The 16,812-nt window shown below is 37.5% G+C and overlaps 3 protein-coding genes across 3 annotated transcripts; all 3 read right to left on the bottom strand.

Annotated features, from left to right (window-relative positions):
* Nucleotides 1-1,301: 1,301 nt before the first annotated feature.
* LOC101299427 (AP2-like ethylene-responsive transcription factor ANT-like) lies at nt 1,302-4,359 on the bottom strand. The gene is made up of 9 exons (XM_004289320.1): nt 4,125-4,359; nt 3,308-4,019; nt 3,112-3,194; nt 2,934-2,942; nt 2,756-2,844; nt 2,583-2,656; nt 2,430-2,480; nt 2,236-2,312; nt 1,302-2,046 (listed from the first exon to the last, which is right to left on the bottom strand). Exons 1-9 carry the CDS (start codon nt 4,357-4,359, stop codon nt 1,457-1,459), a joined length of 1,920 nt encoding a protein of 639 aa, XP_004289368.1. The 3' UTR covers nt 1,302-1,456.
* A 3,556-nt stretch (nt 4,360-7,915) lies between these two features.
* LOC101296036 (NADPH-dependent 1-acyldihydroxyacetone phosphate reductase-like) lies at nt 7,916-9,115 on the bottom strand. Its single transcript, XM_004288230.1, has one exon. It carries the CDS (start codon nt 8,996-8,998, stop codon nt 8,153-8,155), a length of 846 nt encoding a protein of 281 aa, XP_004288278.1. The 5' UTR covers nt 8,999-9,115; the 3' UTR covers nt 7,916-8,152.
* Nucleotides 9,116-13,500: 4,385 nt separating this feature from the next.
* On the bottom strand, nt 13,501-15,927 carry LOC101295752 (thioredoxin-like protein AAED1, chloroplastic-like). Its single transcript, XM_004288229.1, has 7 exons — nt 15,752-15,927; nt 14,788-14,834; nt 14,585-14,699; nt 14,247-14,291; nt 14,092-14,154; nt 13,917-14,012; nt 13,501-13,807 (listed from the first exon to the last, which is right to left on the bottom strand). Exons 1-7 carry the CDS (start codon nt 15,863-15,865, stop codon nt 13,688-13,690), a joined length of 600 nt encoding a protein of 199 aa, XP_004288277.1. The 5' UTR covers nt 15,866-15,927; the 3' UTR covers nt 13,501-13,687.
* Nucleotides 15,928-16,812: the final 885 nt, after the last annotated feature.

Below are 16,812 nucleotides of genomic sequence, written 5' to 3'. Positions count from 1 at the left end.
TGCAAGGTCGGCCGTTTGGTTAAGTCTCCACATGTAGGATCTTTTGTGTTATTTTGTGAAGCCAACTTTATTCGTTTGTATTAGTTTTTGACAACCAACCTAATTAGTACGATTTAATGATTTTTCTGAGAATCGCACTAGAAACACCAAGTACCTATTTTGTACTCTTATCTACCTTATTCTCAATATAATAGGTACTTTTCACAAAAAAATAAAAAAAAAATAGTTGTCCTTGTGCCGTATATATTATGTTGCCCAATAGCATGCAATTATCTTGTAGTACATTGATAAAGTGTTCATCTAACATAGAATTGTCACAAACAAGCGTGCTACGTTCTCTAACTATCATCTTGTAGTACATTGATAAAGTCATCATCTACCATAAAATTATTTGAAATAAGCATGCTACTCTACAATTTTTAGCACGACGTGAAAATACATATAAATAAATATGGATTTTGTAGTTGTAACAAAAAAATATGGATTTTGTGTTTAATTGCAAAATGACTGGGAATCAGCGCTCTTTGCTAGAATTAGAAGATTAATGTCACTACCGAATATCTAGTACTTGGTAAATAAATCTGAACTTGGAGTTACTGATTTCGAAAGAGACTTGAAATTGTTAGCAATGGTATTTCAATGCAAGCAAATCCAGACTATCCAGTTCTACACTTCTACTATCTTGCCATTACTTCATATAAAAGTAACCTCTTCATATGTGAACCTAGCTCTCAGAAAAGGATGATATGATTATGGTGAAATGATAACTCATTATTCACACCGAGTGAGTGACAACTTCTACCACACACGTACGTGTGAAGATATTTGGGATTCATTGTTGTTGTAGTAGCCAACATAGGACATGGGATTGCTTTGTAGGCCGGCATGATTAGGTTTCACAGTGCACAAGTGTGAGTGGGATTAGAAAGAAACGACTTTGACGTTTTCCAACAAGAGGGAATTTGATCGGATTTCCAAAATACCAGACAGACTCCCGTACTAATTGTCCATTGTAATCATTAACAGACCCCCTAAAGTTTTGATCTTGGAAATCCATATTCCACCTTCAACCCTCTTTCTTTGAATTATGAGCAAGGAATCTCTCATCTCTGTTACCTTTGGAGAAAGCTCAGGCAAAAAGGAGATCATGTAATGATGGTGTCAAAAACTAAAGCATAGAATACAGAAACTGAGCTGGTCCTGAACTTACACAAAGCAATAAAGCTGGTAGCACATTATGAATGGCATACCAAATGAAATTCATAAATCAGCTTCAAGATCTTATCCTTTCCAATGCTTTCACTCCCTCAAATTTCTTTCAAGATTTTGATTAGATAGGATAGGTTAAAATTAAACATTGATTAGTGAAGTTTTCTTTCACAAATATTGTTTCACAAAAAGGTCATCAAGACCATCATTAAAAACTACATGAACTACTGAAACTCCTACTAGCGGATCAAGCATCAGTCCAGGCAGCGAAAAATGGCATGTGGGAGAGGGATAGGTCTGGCCTGGATTCGACTGCTGGGATCCAAGAACTGACCGTATTATTATTAATACCGGAACTTGAGAAGAACTTGGTAGCAGTTGGAGGCATTCCAAAGAAACTTGGTTGGCTTGACTTGTCAGGGCTGCCTTCTCTGGAGCTGTTCAAGCTTGTCACCAATGAAGAAGCATTGGATAAGTGAGTAGTAGTCCCCATTGTTGGGGACTCCTCTGCCCCATGATCTGCTTGAATCACATTTTGATGATCGGGTACTTGCTCGGAGGACTGAAAGAGCTGCATCATTTTCCATTCCTCAACTTCATTGGTGTTCTTAACTGCGACAGTAATGCTTTGTTCACCATTGCTGATTTGCTTTGTAGCCTCATCACCTGGTCGAGGCAGCGCCTTATTTCGCTTGGCATTTTCTCCAGCAAGAAGGGTATTGCTTGCCATGATTCGTTCAACATCGTACCTTGTTATGTCAAAGTTGGTCACAGCATTCAGTCCTCGAAATTTTATGGCGGCAATGTCATAAGCCTCAGCAGCTTCCTCTTGTGTGCCTAAAATTGCAGATTAAAGATAACTATTCAGCATCTGGAGTAAACTCAGGAAAACTAAGCTTAGTTCCAAGTTTCATTGACCAATAAAGAATAGCTTTTTTCCCTGACTTCAATTTGTTGGCTACAATGTAATAGTAATAATAACATGGTTTTCAATCTTTTTTAAAGTCGAGTTCAGAAGTGACTCACTGAATGTCCCAAGGTAAAGATCCTTATTCCCAGCAACCCTTCCAATCCGAGCTTGCCATCTTCCATGTTGATGATGTCTGCTACACAGATAAACACAGTCAGAGATTTCAGAGATTTATTGTGCTTTTTTTTAACCCAATTTATTGTGTTTTCTTTGAGACTTCTAAAATTTCATATGAGCAGGCTTATAAGACCTTGTCACTCCTCTGTACATGGAAGCCCCCCTTGAGAATCCACTGCTTTTCCTGTAAAATTTACTTTGATTACAAATTGAACTAAGATGTATACACTATTAAGAGTCATTTAGTCAGCATCAACAAAAGGAAATATTTCACATTCACATTTACCTTCTTAAGTGAGCAACATATTCTTGTCTACTCATGTTATTCATCTCCTCGAGCTCTTTTTGATAATTCTCCAACTGCCAAATCAGCATCACAGTTTTATCCAGTAACCATAAAAGGGTATATAGGCCTAGTTCTACTAACAGCATGAGAATGATTCAAAAGAGAATTATTACTGGGAAATTGATGTGAGTAGATGGTCCCCAATACTTGAGTGCTGCTAGATCATAAGCTTTTGCAGCTTTTTGTTCCATGTCATAACCTCCTAACAAACATAAATCTTGGAATGATTAGTTAAAACAACAAGTAGGACAGTTTAAAAATGATTAACCAGATTGAAAATAAATGGCTTACCCAGGTAAACTAAGATTCATCATTTGATTGGCATCCACAGCCAAGCAAGTAAAACACCAAACAATCAGGCAAAAAAATCAGTAACTTACAGTAATGGGCAGGTCAAAAAGAAAAATGCACATCTATTTAAATCAAAACATCATTGTGAATTTGAACATAGCTAGATTGCTTCACCAACCTTGTCTTCCTTTCCTGCTCTGACCTTCTTTCTTGCAACTGTTGTCCCATAAATGAGCTTCATATCTACCAGTCCATCTATGCCTGCTTATCAAAACCCATAAAACAAAATCGGAACACTGAAGAAACAGAGAGAACCCAGTTTAATAATGAAGATCTTTGTACTTGAATGGTGTAAAAAACAGTGAAGGACTAACCTTGTGACTCCTCTATACTGAGAGGTTCTCTGCCCAAATGTATCCAGAGACTTCCTATGAACAATTTGCTTTTGCTCCGCTTTCTCAGGCCCTCTTTTCTTGGAAGAATCAATGGTGGCTACACACTCAGTATTAGTAGTCAAAGTGGGTGAGATTTGCTGTGTTCCGGTAACACAGCTTGATTGAGAGCCAGGGCTCATTGACAAGCTCAAACACTGTAAATCCCCATAAGGCATTGACCCAATAGACCCTGCAGATTCAGCACCATTGTCACCCATGCACCCAATCATGTTCTGCTCCAACACCCCATTATTATTATTAGCTGAGAAATTTCTGGAAACCCAGTTCTTCATATCAGAAATGTTGTGATTAAGTGACCCCAAACTTGAGTTTTGGACATTGTTGAAATGCTCAATCTGCGCTTGCTCCTTCTGATGATCCTCAAACATCATCTCATGGGTTTTTAGACCAGAGTAGTAGGATGAGTAGTCTTGCTGTTGGGACTCATGATCTTGGTTAAGCAAATTTTGGCTGTTGTTGTTGGGCTCATGGTGATGATGATGGGTTGGGATTTGTTGGTAAAACATGCTGTCTAAGCTTAGAGCCATAGCTTCCCTGTCATTGTTGCCATAGTGGTTATGGGTCCCCATGGTTGCACCTCCAAAGAAGTCCTCTAGTTTTGGAGTTGAACTTGAGCTACTAGTTACCATTCCTTGATATAAAATGTAAAAAAAAGTCAAGAACTTTACAAAAACCCACAACGAAAATAAGACAATGTAGAAGTGGAAGTAGCTGGGGAAGTTTAATTTGAGCTAACCTTGAGGATGATGAGACCTGTTGAGAGCTTCCATTATGCAGAGAGAGCCATCAGACTTTATTGGCATCATAGGCAAAGCAGAGTACAAACCAGTATGATCTCCTTGATCAACTCCATAGTATATTCCATAGTTAAAGTGAGGTGGGGAGTTGAAAAAGGCATTTGGAATAGAAGGAGATGAGGACTGAGAAATTTGGAGGTGAGGGTCTGAAGGAGGAGGAACATCCAGTTTCATATTAGGGGAGAGAGAAAAATCCAACCAGTTATTGCTACTGTTGGTGTTATCATTACTCATGGATTTCATGGTCTCTCAAGGTTTTGAGTAGAAGCAGAGATATTGTTGGGGTTGAGAAACCTACTCAATCATTGGGGTACATATAAGCTAATCATAATACTCTCAACACTTGCATTGTTTTGGTACTACTGGTTTTTTGCTTTGCTTTGCTTGCTCTCTCTTCTCTCTTTTATTTTTGAAACTGGGTTTTTTGTTTGCTAGCTGTAGAAGTACTGATTGGTCCAAGTCTAACTCTCATCTAAAACAAATCCCAACTCCTGCAACTGAATCTATGCTAGCTTCTCTCTCTGAAAAGATATATATTTAAAGAGAAGAATACAACTTCCTTTAATCTAACAAAAAGAATGAGTTGTTCCAGGCAAGCAATGCTGGGTATCCTTCCCTCATTCTATAGGCATCTCTCTGATGTGAGAAAGCCCTTTTCTTTTTTACCTTTAATTTTTGCTTCTTCATTTATTTATTTTTCGTATTATTATTATTATTCTTCTTCTTCTTCTACAGGGATTGAGACCTTGAGACCTCATTTTCTCATGTGGGTAAACACTGCAGATATAGTAGCGCCTAGAAGAACCCAGCAGTCACTCACAGTAGGCCAGTAATTCTCAGAAGTTATTGACTCCATGGTTTAGTGGGTGAAGCATTATTAATGGTGCTGGGTTCTGGATTAAATGGCTTCTCAGGCTTTTTGAATTTTCAGGTTTCACGGGCCAAGACAAACTGTCCCTCCAGTCACTTCATCACAGTTGAAGATAACAGTAGGCTGCTGCGCTGCCCTCTGCAGCTCTGCTTTGCTTCGCCTCTGTAGCAAAACTGGACCTACTTGTACTAGTAACACTACTCTCATATAGTCATAGAGAAGATAGGGTAGGCTACTACAAAGATTTACAGGGTATCTAGTGTTAGATATGATGCATGTATATCCAGAACATGGAGTGCAACACAAGGCTCTACGACGCCGTCTTGATCAGATTAGCTTTGACTGACTGGGTTGGCCTTTGTTTCGCCTTCAAGTACTTTCTCTATCGTTTGTCTTGGAAACCTTCGCATTGTTCACAAGGTCAATGCGTTCTTCTCCGTGAGCTAGCTATACACCGATGGGAGGAGATTCCATTTTTCAATGAATTCTTTTTCTTGGAAGAAGAACAAAATTTCGCATCCTAAAATCCTAATTATCATTGGATTCTGATCATTCCAAGACTTTAGTTTTTGTTTTTAAGAGTTGCTGAAAGTTAACAAATTTCATGTCGAAAAATTTCTACATGTTAAACTTTATATGCATTAGAACAAAACTCGTCGTAAATCATTAACCTACGTGTATGCATACGGAACGATTAAAATTTAAGCATAGGGAAAACTGAAAAAATCAATAAAATAAAAAACTTAAACTTGTGAGAAAACAACTAAGAATACTGGTGGATATTGAAAAGAAAATGTCCTACTAAGAATAATGGAAAACATCCCCTCTTCCATCCGTAATGTGAGTTTCTATTCTTTAGGAGTACTCTTAGTTGTTTTACTCTTAATTTTGATACGCGGTGAGTCACTTTAACTTGTTACAATTGTTGTCTTGTAAATACGATTGAAGTGTTCTCGTTTCTTCTTGCAGAACAAAAAAAAAAGAAGAAAAAAAAAAAAACTGGAAAAGCAACAGAACAGTATAGATCATTAAGAACACAAGAAATGTAGCCGACTCGGAAAAACACAAAAGGAAGGAACAAAATGACATATATCGACATATGTATGGGGCAGGTAGCCCTAGCTTTTCCATCATATGGACTTAAAGCGATGCCACAATACAAAGCCAAGGACCAAAGTGGTGTTTTTTACATATAAATGTCTCTACTACGACTAGTCACCAAAGCTCTGGAGAGACGAAGAACACAACCTGGAATCATTGATGAGCAAGACGCAGTACAAATCGTTTGCTTTATATATATATATATATATATATATATATATATATATATATATTCATCTAGGCCCTTGTCATGACTTGTTCTATAGCTAGTCAATATCAAGATGAAAAGTGAGAGGTACATGGGTCACTGTAATTAGGAGTTAATTAAATAGAGGTCATCTCGTTCTAATTAAGCAGCTATTAGCTTAATGGTTGATTAATCCTCTAGATTAATGGATGCATGCACTAATTAGATAAAGAACGTTGAGGGAGAACTTTGATCAAAGTTGATATTCTTGGAATGATGATCCAAGAACCCTTTGGGGGACATTCTTTTGTGGGAAATGCATTGTATATCTTGCTAATCATTTTGTAATTCTTATAAAACTCAGAGCACAATGCGAATCCAACTTTGGTTATTTGTACTTTTTTAGTCCAATTCGAAAGCTACTGAATCAACATCAAAGGGGCAGTGGGATTGCTTCCAGCTTATTTTAAATTTATAGTTGTAATGACTACAATATAATGATCCCTTTAGTATATATATATATTGTTAATTAATTATCGTAAATATTCTTCAACTACTTTTCTATAGTTTCAAATTTTTGATAGGTTTAACATTATCGAGCTTGCCAATTTAAAGATCTTGAAAGCCCGATAGTGTTTGAGGCATTTTATCTAACATCACTAGTTAATTAAGGAGTTAAATTTTTTGAGAAAATAAGTTAGATTTTGTCATACCAATAAACATTTTGTTCTTAACCATAGTATACGTACATTTCTGAAACTATGATCGACATCTAAAATATAAAATTGAGCAATATATCAATTAAAAAAAAATAGTGTTTTACCTTTTTCATCATGCATGCATCATTTAATTGATCAAATATATATTGATTAATTAGAATTGTTTTTCAGCATACTGTTATTACTGGTGCGAGTTAAATATTCATTTGAGATGAGAGAATACATGTAACTAATGTAAGTATTCCACTTCGGTAGTTTGAGCTTTAACAGAGCATGACATATATGTTTTAATTTGTAACATTCATATCACAAATACCAATCATTTGATCTCTTATAGTTCGATTTTTCCAAAACTTGATCCGATCGACCTCCAAAAAGAAATCATATAACCAATCATTCAAATAGGATATTTCTCTTTTTCATCATATTATCTTGCATGGAAATTTGCATGGCCAAGTTCGTGGAGACAGATTGTCAAGAGGCCATGATTTGGTTTCAAAAGAGATTGGTGAGTTTTGGGAGTGAAATATGACCAAGCACAGAAGGATATATGTTTGAGGAACATAGAGAGCCTCCTTTTGATTGAAGTAATGATGAGAAAATGCATTATTTCATACCCACCATAGCACTAGAGGCCAATGAAATTTGCTACAATTGGTGCATGGCCAAGCAAAAGAGCATTGTGCTTCCTCTTTAGTTCTTACCAAATATCCTTTTGGTGGGAAGCAGATGGGCAAGGGTTGGTGGTGCCTCTTTTCTCTGCATTGTGTGCTTTTAATTAGGGCATGGAGTTAGCCCCTTAATTAGCAAATTGTGATGTTTTCATCCATTAGAAAAGTTTAGCCATTTGAGTTAGCTTAGGCAGAAAACTGTTTACAGTCTTTTCCATATATACTTGTAGCATTATGGTAAGGACATACATCAATTGAAAGCTTAAAGTAGCATAATTGGAGAAACTTTGACATAATTCTAGTGTTTAAGAGAATTGATCCCTAATTCCCTATACGTGAGGTTCCAAGTTGGAAAAATATAGCCAACTATCACGGTTTTAAGCCTTGAAAGCTATTATTACATAAAACCTTATTAGGGTCACAACTTCTTGTTTAAGTTGAAACGAGTTGAAAAGAAAAGATCTCTCACCCAAAGCGGAGAGCAAGAAAGCACAGCAAACAAACCAGTCATGTGTCCAAAACTAATTAGCCTTGGTGGTTTAGGCCCCAAAACCTTATGTGCTACATGCTTAGCAAACACACTAGCCTCAGTTGCTTTACTCCCTTGAGAGGCCGCAGCTCTCTCTGCAATTGCCTCCTTGAAATCCTTGTAGAGTTTCCAATCATGATTCGCCAACCTCTCAACATTAGCGCTCCCGAAATTCGACTTTACTGCACCAGGCATTACAAGCACCACATCAATCCCAAATGGCTTCAGTTCCACCCTCAAAGTGTTTGACATGGCATGAACATATGCCTTGCTTGCACAATAAGACCCTGCCCACGGTGTCGGCACTTTGCCCACTACGCTCCCGATATTTACAATGCTGCCACTGCGCCGCGACGCCATGTGTGGCACTACTTGCTGGACCAACCTCAATTGTCCCAACGTGTTTATATCCCATGCCCTTCTAATAGTCTCCAGCGGAAGCTCCGCTAGAGGACCGGTGCTTCCAATCCCGGCATTATTTATCACTACATCTATGCGCCTGCACTTAGATATGATAGTGTTGATGGCCGATTCCACGCTCTGATCCGAGGACACATCGAGCTCGAGTGTGTCAATGTCATAACTATCCAAAGACTTGAGGTCTATGTCTTCCAGGCGTTGGGCGATGTCACTTGCAAAGACCTTGCAGTTCTGCTCAGCAAAAGCTTTGCAGTACTCATAGCCTATCCCGCCTTTGGCACAACCTGTGACTAGAACAACCTTAGAGTCACTCATCTCTTTCGACTAACCTCAACGGAACAACAGAAGAACGCGATGATCGGCTTGCATGTAAAGCTTAGGCAAGAATGACAGTATATAGAGGCACCATGTTAGTTCCGCCGAGATGATAAATTTCTTGTTGATCATTGTTTTATTTATATATCTAGATCCAAAGGATATGCTAGCATATGCCGTTTTAATTTATCATTGTTATACTTGGGAGTGTTTGGAATGGCTTTTAGTGCCAAATTAATGAATTATTGATGTCAAGTATGGATTCTGCATATATCGTTGGATATATTGGATTGGAGACACTAATTTGGATTGTGCATATGATCAAGAGTATATAGCTCCAATTGTAAAAGGCCAGCGAGACACTTTCCAAAATAGCGTATCCAATATCTAACGACTATGTTGCACGGACACTTCTGAGGGTGGAGTGTCGAAGTGTCCGACACGCCACACTCTGACACGCCAACACGACACGACAAGTCCCGACATGATGTTCGACACGTCATGTGTCGGAAAATGTTGATTTTTCTGACACGGCCCGACAATTTGACTAACACGCTATGTCATCATCTAACATGTCATGTCAGTAATTTCTAATTTTTTTTTATAAAAAAACCTAAAAGAAACGTAAAAAACGTAAACTACACAACTACTATACAAGACAAAAAAAAAAAAAAAAAAAAAAAATAATAATAGTGGTGATATATGATAACCAATGTTTAAACTCTAATAGTCTGATCTAGTTTATAAACTGTAACTTAATCTTCCTTTTCTACTATTCCCCTCTTCATTCATCTCCTTTTTCCACTTCAAATTAGTCACTGAGTTTCTTAATCTCCATTCAATTGCAGTGTCTTTTTGCTTATAACCGCATATGGTCTCGAGCTCATGTTTTTAGTATGTATTTTATGTATTAAAATATATAAATATATTAATTATTTGTCGTGTCCAAACCGTGTCGAATCTTAAATTTTTTAGATTTGTCGTGTCGCTGTGTCAGTGTCCGTGTCCGTGTCCGTGCAACATAATGTAACCATCATATGCACAATCCTAAGAGTCTAAGACACAAACCCTAAGACATATGGTCGATTAATCACGGTTGAAAGCACCATAATAATGAAACAATGAATGACCACTAGTGCTGAAAGTGATGCCATGTTAATTAGGTTATAATTCCCTACTGTTATCACAAGAACCAACCAAAATTATAGCCAAGATCTGCACAGAAATGGCCAAGAGGATTCAATCCCCAGGGTCAAAAGAAAAGGCTCAGTATAGATATTAGATATTACAGCAACAGATCGAGATGGGAACCCCAGCTGAGAGCGACCAGAGCCTCACCACTCTCTGTGCATGGGTACTAAAAGCTCTCTGCCTTCTTTTCCTTTTAGAGAGTCCAAGACAATATCCTTTATTTTCTCTCTGCAGCTATCCTAACCCCCATTACTCTCTTTAATTGACTTTACCTTCTAATCCTCTGTCATGTCACCTTCATATGATAATCAGATTCTCTCTCCACAGAGCTACATCTGCAACCTATACATAGAACTCATAGAAGAAACAAATTTCTTTTCCAGGGCATAGATTTTCTTCCTTCTGCTACAACACTCTATAGATCTTCTTAGCTTAGCTAACTAGACGACCTAGCTAGTTTTTATATTAACAAAGAGGGATCAGCCCTAGATATATGCGAGCAAAGAAAGCAAGTTATGGGCAACACCCTTTCTAGCCATTGCAAAATTCAAGCACTGGAATTTCTCACATTCCTAGGTCCCCAACTTTGTCTGAAACAGAAACACGCAGGATACAAACAGAGAAAGATCTGTTGGAAAATGGTGTGATTTATATCTATTGGGGATTTAGGGAAAAATGGTTGGTACGTGGGGGGTTTCGCTAGAGAAAAATGCAGTCCTTTCACATTGCACGTAAGGTGGTTCCTTCAATTTACAGCTTCATCTCTGCTACAAGGCCCGTGCGATATTGACTAGTTAACTTGGCATTTACTTCGGCTATCATATGACATGTCTTCGTCACAACTGTACAAGGAGTGAGAGAATGAGACCAGAGAGGTCACTACTACAAATACTGCATCACACAATGATGTTTATACGACGGATGAAAATGTGTTGTTGTATGATGACATGAACCGTATGTTTTAAGGGTTATGTTTTAATGTTTTGTTCTCGTTCATTTTTTTTATACGAAATGAAAATTACAAAGCAAAACCTCTCAGACAACCCGAGTTTACATTATTAAAGTGCATAAGCTGAGCTTAAGATTATATTTCTCCAAATTTGATCATTTAGGAGTTGGTGTCTTTGATGAGCAACAATATCCGCCACGAAGTTAGCTTCTTTAAACACATACTTAAAGGAAATGGAAGAGAAGTATCTTGCAATAATCTTGATATCTTGAGTAATCTTCAGGGATCAGAGTACTAATTCTTCTGTTAACAACATTTATTACTGGTTTTGAGTCACCTTCCACTTAAATATTTTGTTGCCTTGTTCTTTTGCTTTGACTAAACTGTCTCTCAACGCCACAACTTATACAGTTGGAATAGTTGTCTTCCCTAATCATTTAGCTCCAGTAAGAATAACGTTGCCTTCATGGATTCTGAAGACTATATCCTCCTGCAACCGAATTCCTGAACCATCAAATTAAAATTGATCTTAATGTGCATATTGAGAGGGGTTTGGTCGATGTATGGTATTGAGGTTGGAGTTGGACATCCATTGTTTCAAGAATTGCTTCATGCATGGCAACATAGCAATGATAGCATGGCTTGATATCAGTTCTGAGATAACCCATACTATTTCAAAAGATTACCCTTTTATTGTCTTGGCCCGTTTTCCCTTTCCAGAAGACTTTAGCTGAAATTTGAAACATAGCCCATTACTATACACATTGGAGTCTTGCAAAATCAACTTATAACTAATAATAAAAATCATCACAAACTGCAAATTAAGTTGACATATAGTCAATCTTCGTTCAACTTCGTCATCCGCCTGAGTACCATTAGAAGGATGCTAATTAAATTTCAACTTGTTAATTCGAATCTAAACAATCAAATTACCGATTTGACAAATAATACATAGCCACTAAAATATTAATTATAAATTGATCCATTCCTAATAATTTGATTGCTTAGATTGAAATTAGACATGCAAAATAACTGTCCTCTACAACCATAGTCACAGGTCAGGTAAGGATGAAACAATGAGGTTTTCATGGATGTTGTATCAGGATTCTATTATAAACTTCATGTGTCATGTGCAGGAGTGAGATTAGCAGCTTTTGTGTTTACATAAGGCCATAAGTAACTAGGTCTTCATTAGGTTGACGATAACCATCCCAAGCTCTTGGATTAATTACATAACAACTGGAAGGGACAAACCTTCTGTTCTTCCAAACCCCTTTGTACGGATCTGTCGCATACATGCACCCTTCATAATGACCATATCCATAAGCGCCTCCGCAATCATATATAGCAAAAGAGACGATCAAACCCAAAAACAAGATCGTCAATCTGAAACCAACCTCCGAACTCCAACCGCACTCGATCACAGTCATACTAATTCTCCCTCCCATTGATTGCCATTCCTAACTTGGGGACGAGCCCTTCGGACTTCCACCTTCGTGTTCCTCACTTCATGAAAAGTTGTTTGCAAGACATCTTCAACAGCCTGATCTGATTCAAAAGTGATAAATCCGGAGCCTCTCGGTGTGTTGGTTTTTTCATCATACATAATGCCCCCATCCTTGATCACCAAACTTAGCAAAGTAGTTGATCAAGTCTTCTTTGAATTCTGTTGAATGGTCCGGTAAACCTCCCACAAAAATCGTTTTATGGAGATGGGATCCTTGACATTGAGCATGTTGATCTCCAAGGTTCCTATCATGCCTTGGTATTGAGGGCTTCACATCAATCTGTATAACCAAAATTTGAAATGTCAATCTCAGAAAAGATCATCACTATAAATATTCCCAACAAAGATTTATCGTAAATTAAGAGCAAAATACTCAAACATAGAATACAAATGAAACTTTCTACAAATATAACAAACCTATATTAGTTTGAAGTTTTGAACTAACCTTTTTGCCAAATATGAAGTGGTATACTTCCAAGACTCTCTTAGCCACCAATTGGTCAGTGAAGGTAACATAACCAAACGTTGTTGGTCGACCTGTACGTGATTTTGTCTCGGGGGATCATGCAGTTTGCTACTTGACCATATTGCTGGCTGAAGTACTCAACATCATTTTGTTAACCTGTGTTGGTATTCCACCCACGAATAACTCTCTTTGCTGCTCTGCGTCCATAACAACCAAATCTTACAAACCTAAGGTGCTCGCTAACTAAGAGGAGTTGTATAGAGTCGGTTTTCTTCTTGTAAGACAGTTTTTATGTCTGTAACTCTGTTGGTAGATAACAATGTTTATGCACTACTACAGTTTATATACAAACTCAAAATAAACACCAAGTAAAGAAGGAACAAGGATTTACAAGAGCAATATTAGGAATCCAAACAGAAAAGGGTAAGAAACTTTAGGAAAGTAGTTGGTAAACATACATACCGTAAAGTTTTAACTATTTCATAGATGAATATATGATTTTTCTTATTACTGATACATGACATGTAAATTGAAGCTTGAATACCAATAACTGAAAAATCTATAGATGGTACAGTTTCAAGAGACTGGAACGTTGCAGCAAACATTCAAGATATCATCTAATGGGGCATGATCACTTGTCGCTTTGTCTTTCCGAGCATACAATAACTGCTTCCCTTTGAAGACAAACATCCCTCCCTGAAATAATAAGGATCACAAAAGTAAGAGACGATTTCTGAAAATTTGAACATGAACTATATCCCATGACCAGGATGTCTTCTCCAAGTCTGTAGAGAAAAGATCAAACCTGTTGCAACACACCACTTCTATCATCTGGAGTGGCTCTAATCGTATAGTTTTCTACAGCTTTCCGCAGAGCACCAAATCTTGACAACATCTTTGCCTGTTATATAAAAATTTCACAAAGATGCATACATGCAAACACCATATAAGTTAAAGCAGAGAGCAGGTAAACAACTTACGATAATGGCTGGATTGAAGAATGTTCGACCCCATCCATAGTATAAACCCAAAGTATCATACGCCTATCATAGAAGTTTCAAGTAAGTTGGTTACAGTCACCAGAATATACGATTCTCTCACTTATTGGAGACACTAATGTAACACATACTAGTACCTTACGATCAGGATCAGCATAAAGGGAGTCCATGGGAAAAGGTAACTGCATATAAACATCACAGGGAAAATAAGAAAGAAAGAGAGCTCCAGGAATCAGTATTCTGTGCATGGTATTAGGAATTAGTATAGGATGATTGCTTCTGAAATTTACGAGTACTTAAATGTTATCTAAGAAGTTACATATCAGCTATTTCTTAATCAGCATTGGAATCATTCAGTTCCGAGCACATTTCTCCTAGTATTGGTCATGCCATAGCTGATTTTGTTTACTCTTAATGAACAATTGCAGCTTTAGTAGGTAACGTTATGGTGATCCACACAGGGAAAGAGAAATACCCGTTTTGCAAGGACACGAGCTCTATCAGGGGTACCAACACCAACAGCAATTAGTTTCACTCCAGCTGAGTCAAATTTTGCTTTGGATTCTTTTAGAGTTGAAGCAAGTTCCCAACTAAACAGCACAAGTACTACCGAGTTATAACTATACCACCAATTCAGGTAAAACCAATTCTAGACTACTAGTTCAGAACATGATTTACCTGCAAGGGCATCCAAAGTGCCTCAATAGTGCAACAACAGCCACCCCCTGGAACAAAGCCATTTAGAAACTAGTTCAAGAATATCACATCAAGCCAATATATATATATATATATATATATATACAGCGCTTCTCAGCTGCGGAAGTCCGCATTTATTCTTACGGTGCGGATTTCCACTTTACACTCACTTTTCAATCGAATTTTCACATCTCCACCGTCTAGTATTTAAATACTAATGTATAAATCATCTCTGCAAAATTTCAGCCAATTTCGTTCTCATTAAGGCACTCAAAACTGTGTTTTTCTGTTATAAACATGAACAGTTCAAACAGTTCAAGTTCGACAAAATTATGTTCATCCACAGAAAAACACAGTTTGAGTGCCTTAATGATAACCAAATTGGCTGAAATTTTGCATAGATGATCTATACATTAGTATCTAAATACTAGACGGTGGAGATGTGAAAATTCGATTGAAAAGTGAGTGTAAAGTGGAAATCCGCACCGTAAGAATAAATACGGACATACACACACAACTCTTTCTGTAATTATGGCACACATACGTTATAGAATCTAGGGCATATACTTTCTATGAGTATGGCACTAAATTATACGTGGTCATCATAAGCCTTCAAATTTCTTCTCTAATTTCAAGATTATAAAGTAATACTGGTGTACTAAAATCAGATCAGAGAACATTTGCCTTTTTCATTTCACCGCTTAAGCTTGTTCCTTCCCCTCTGCCCTCAATTCTAATTTCACTTAACCTTCTAAATGCAATGGCAGTTTGTATGGAGATTCACAGCAAAATGCAAGAAAGCAAATCTCAAAAAAGCTCAAAAAAGCAAAGACTAAAGCTTTCAGTCCACAAGGAGTTAAATCACAGATCATTTCTGATAGAAACTATAACAAAAGCAAATAATTAACAATTTGCAGAGTGAAAGACAGGGAAGTAGATAAAAGACCTCGTTCTGGTCCCAGAGGTCCTTGAACTGGACGGCGTCTCCAGCAGCAGTGAAAATGGTAACGTCGCCGAGGACATCACTGATGTTGGGGCTGATATCCAAAGCAGAGGTCATGTTGGCTCTCGAAACGATAAGTCGTCTAGAGCTGAACTGTGCTGTTGATTTTGAGCTATGGAGAGAGTGAGGATTGGAAGGTAAGAGTGGGAGAGGTTTTGAGAAGAGAAATGAAGATGGATGACAAGGACGCCTGAGAGATATTTCAAACGAGAATTAAAGTGTACCAACTACCAACTACCAAAGTGTAACAGCTTTTTTGTGTGGCGGGAAGAATTTCTTGTTCTTATTTTTCTTTTGTAGGGTCAGTATTAAATTATTAATTAGGCCTAATTTGGTTCGCGGAATTGACGTATCGGGGAGTATTGAGCCAGTTCTTGTTTTCAGGATGTAAAAGGAAATGAAATACTACCGTGACATGCATAAGGAAAAATAATAGGGAAAGTGGTTCATTCCATCCCCAAAACGTATTCATTTCTCACCCGGTTGCGGGTTGCCTCTCAAATCTCTAATCCGACTCATTTCCATTTCAAAGCGGTGACATTGTATTATACTCTCACATCCAACCTCTGCTAAATCTCAGTTTGAAGTAGCATCTCAGAAGGAAACCCTCAATGACACAGACTCCTGACTTTCAACTTCAGTCATACTCAACGCCGGTCTGCCGGTCTCCTGTGCTTTGAACTGTCATGACTCAACAATGGACAGTCATCTCAAATCAAACTGGTTAGAAAAACTAAACCTCGTTTTCTCTTTTAATCTCTAATGAGATTTATAGGCAATTGATCATTGATCTGCTGGTGTGGTTTCCACTGAATACTGCAATTTAATTGGGAAAATTCTCACTACCCCTAAATTTAGACATTTTTTTCCCACTAACAAAAAGAGATTCTAAAATTCTCATTAACCCAATAGACTCTTATAGACTATTCCCACTAACAATTTTTTTGACTTTTTATGTTTTTTTCATGACCAAATTACCCTTGTAGATCCTCTCTCTCTCTCTC

The sequence above is a fragment of the Fragaria vesca genome, linkage group LG1 (assembly GCF_000184155.1).
Source record: "Fragaria vesca subsp. vesca linkage group LG1, FraVesHawaii_1.0, whole genome shotgun sequence".
Classification (NCBI taxonomy): domain Eukaryota; kingdom Viridiplantae; phylum Streptophyta; class Magnoliopsida; order Rosales; family Rosaceae; genus Fragaria; species Fragaria vesca.
The sequence above is the reverse complement of the archived record's forward strand: the minus strand, read 5'-3'. Positions and strand labels throughout refer to the sequence as shown.

What these genes read in the sequence shown, in the direction of transcription:
- LOC101299427 (XM_004289320.1), bottom strand. Translation starts at nt 4,359, where the DNA reads ATGAAACTGGATGTTCCTCCTCCTTCAGACCCTCACCTCCAAATTTCT. An exon ending in ATGTACAGAGGAGTGACAAG is followed by an intron (nt 2,313 to 2,429) that starts GTCTTATAAGCC and finishes TCTGTGTAGCAG; the next exon opens with ACATCATCAACATGGAAGAT. An exon ending in TCTTTACCTTGGGACATTCA is followed by an intron (nt 2,047 to 2,235) that starts GTGAGTCACTTC and finishes CTGCAATTTTAG; the next exon opens with GCACACAAGAGGAAGCTGCT.
- LOC101296036 (XM_004288230.1), bottom strand. Translation starts at nt 8,998, where the DNA reads ATGAGTGACTCTAAGGTTGTTCTAGTCACAGGTTGTGCCAAAGGCGGG.
- LOC101295752 (XM_004288229.1), bottom strand. Translation starts at nt 15,865, where the DNA reads ATGACCTCTGCTTTGGATATCAGCCCCAACATCAGTGATGTCCTCGGC. An exon ending in ATGCTGATCCTGATCGTAAG is followed by an intron (nt 14,155 to 14,246) that starts GTACTAGTATGT and finishes CTTCTATGATAG; the next exon opens with GCGTATGATACTTTGGGTTT. An exon ending in GAAGTGGTGTGTTGCAACAG is followed by an intron (nt 13,808 to 13,916) that starts GTTTGATCTTTT and finishes TTATTATTTCAG; the next exon opens with GGAGGGATGTTTGTCTTCAA.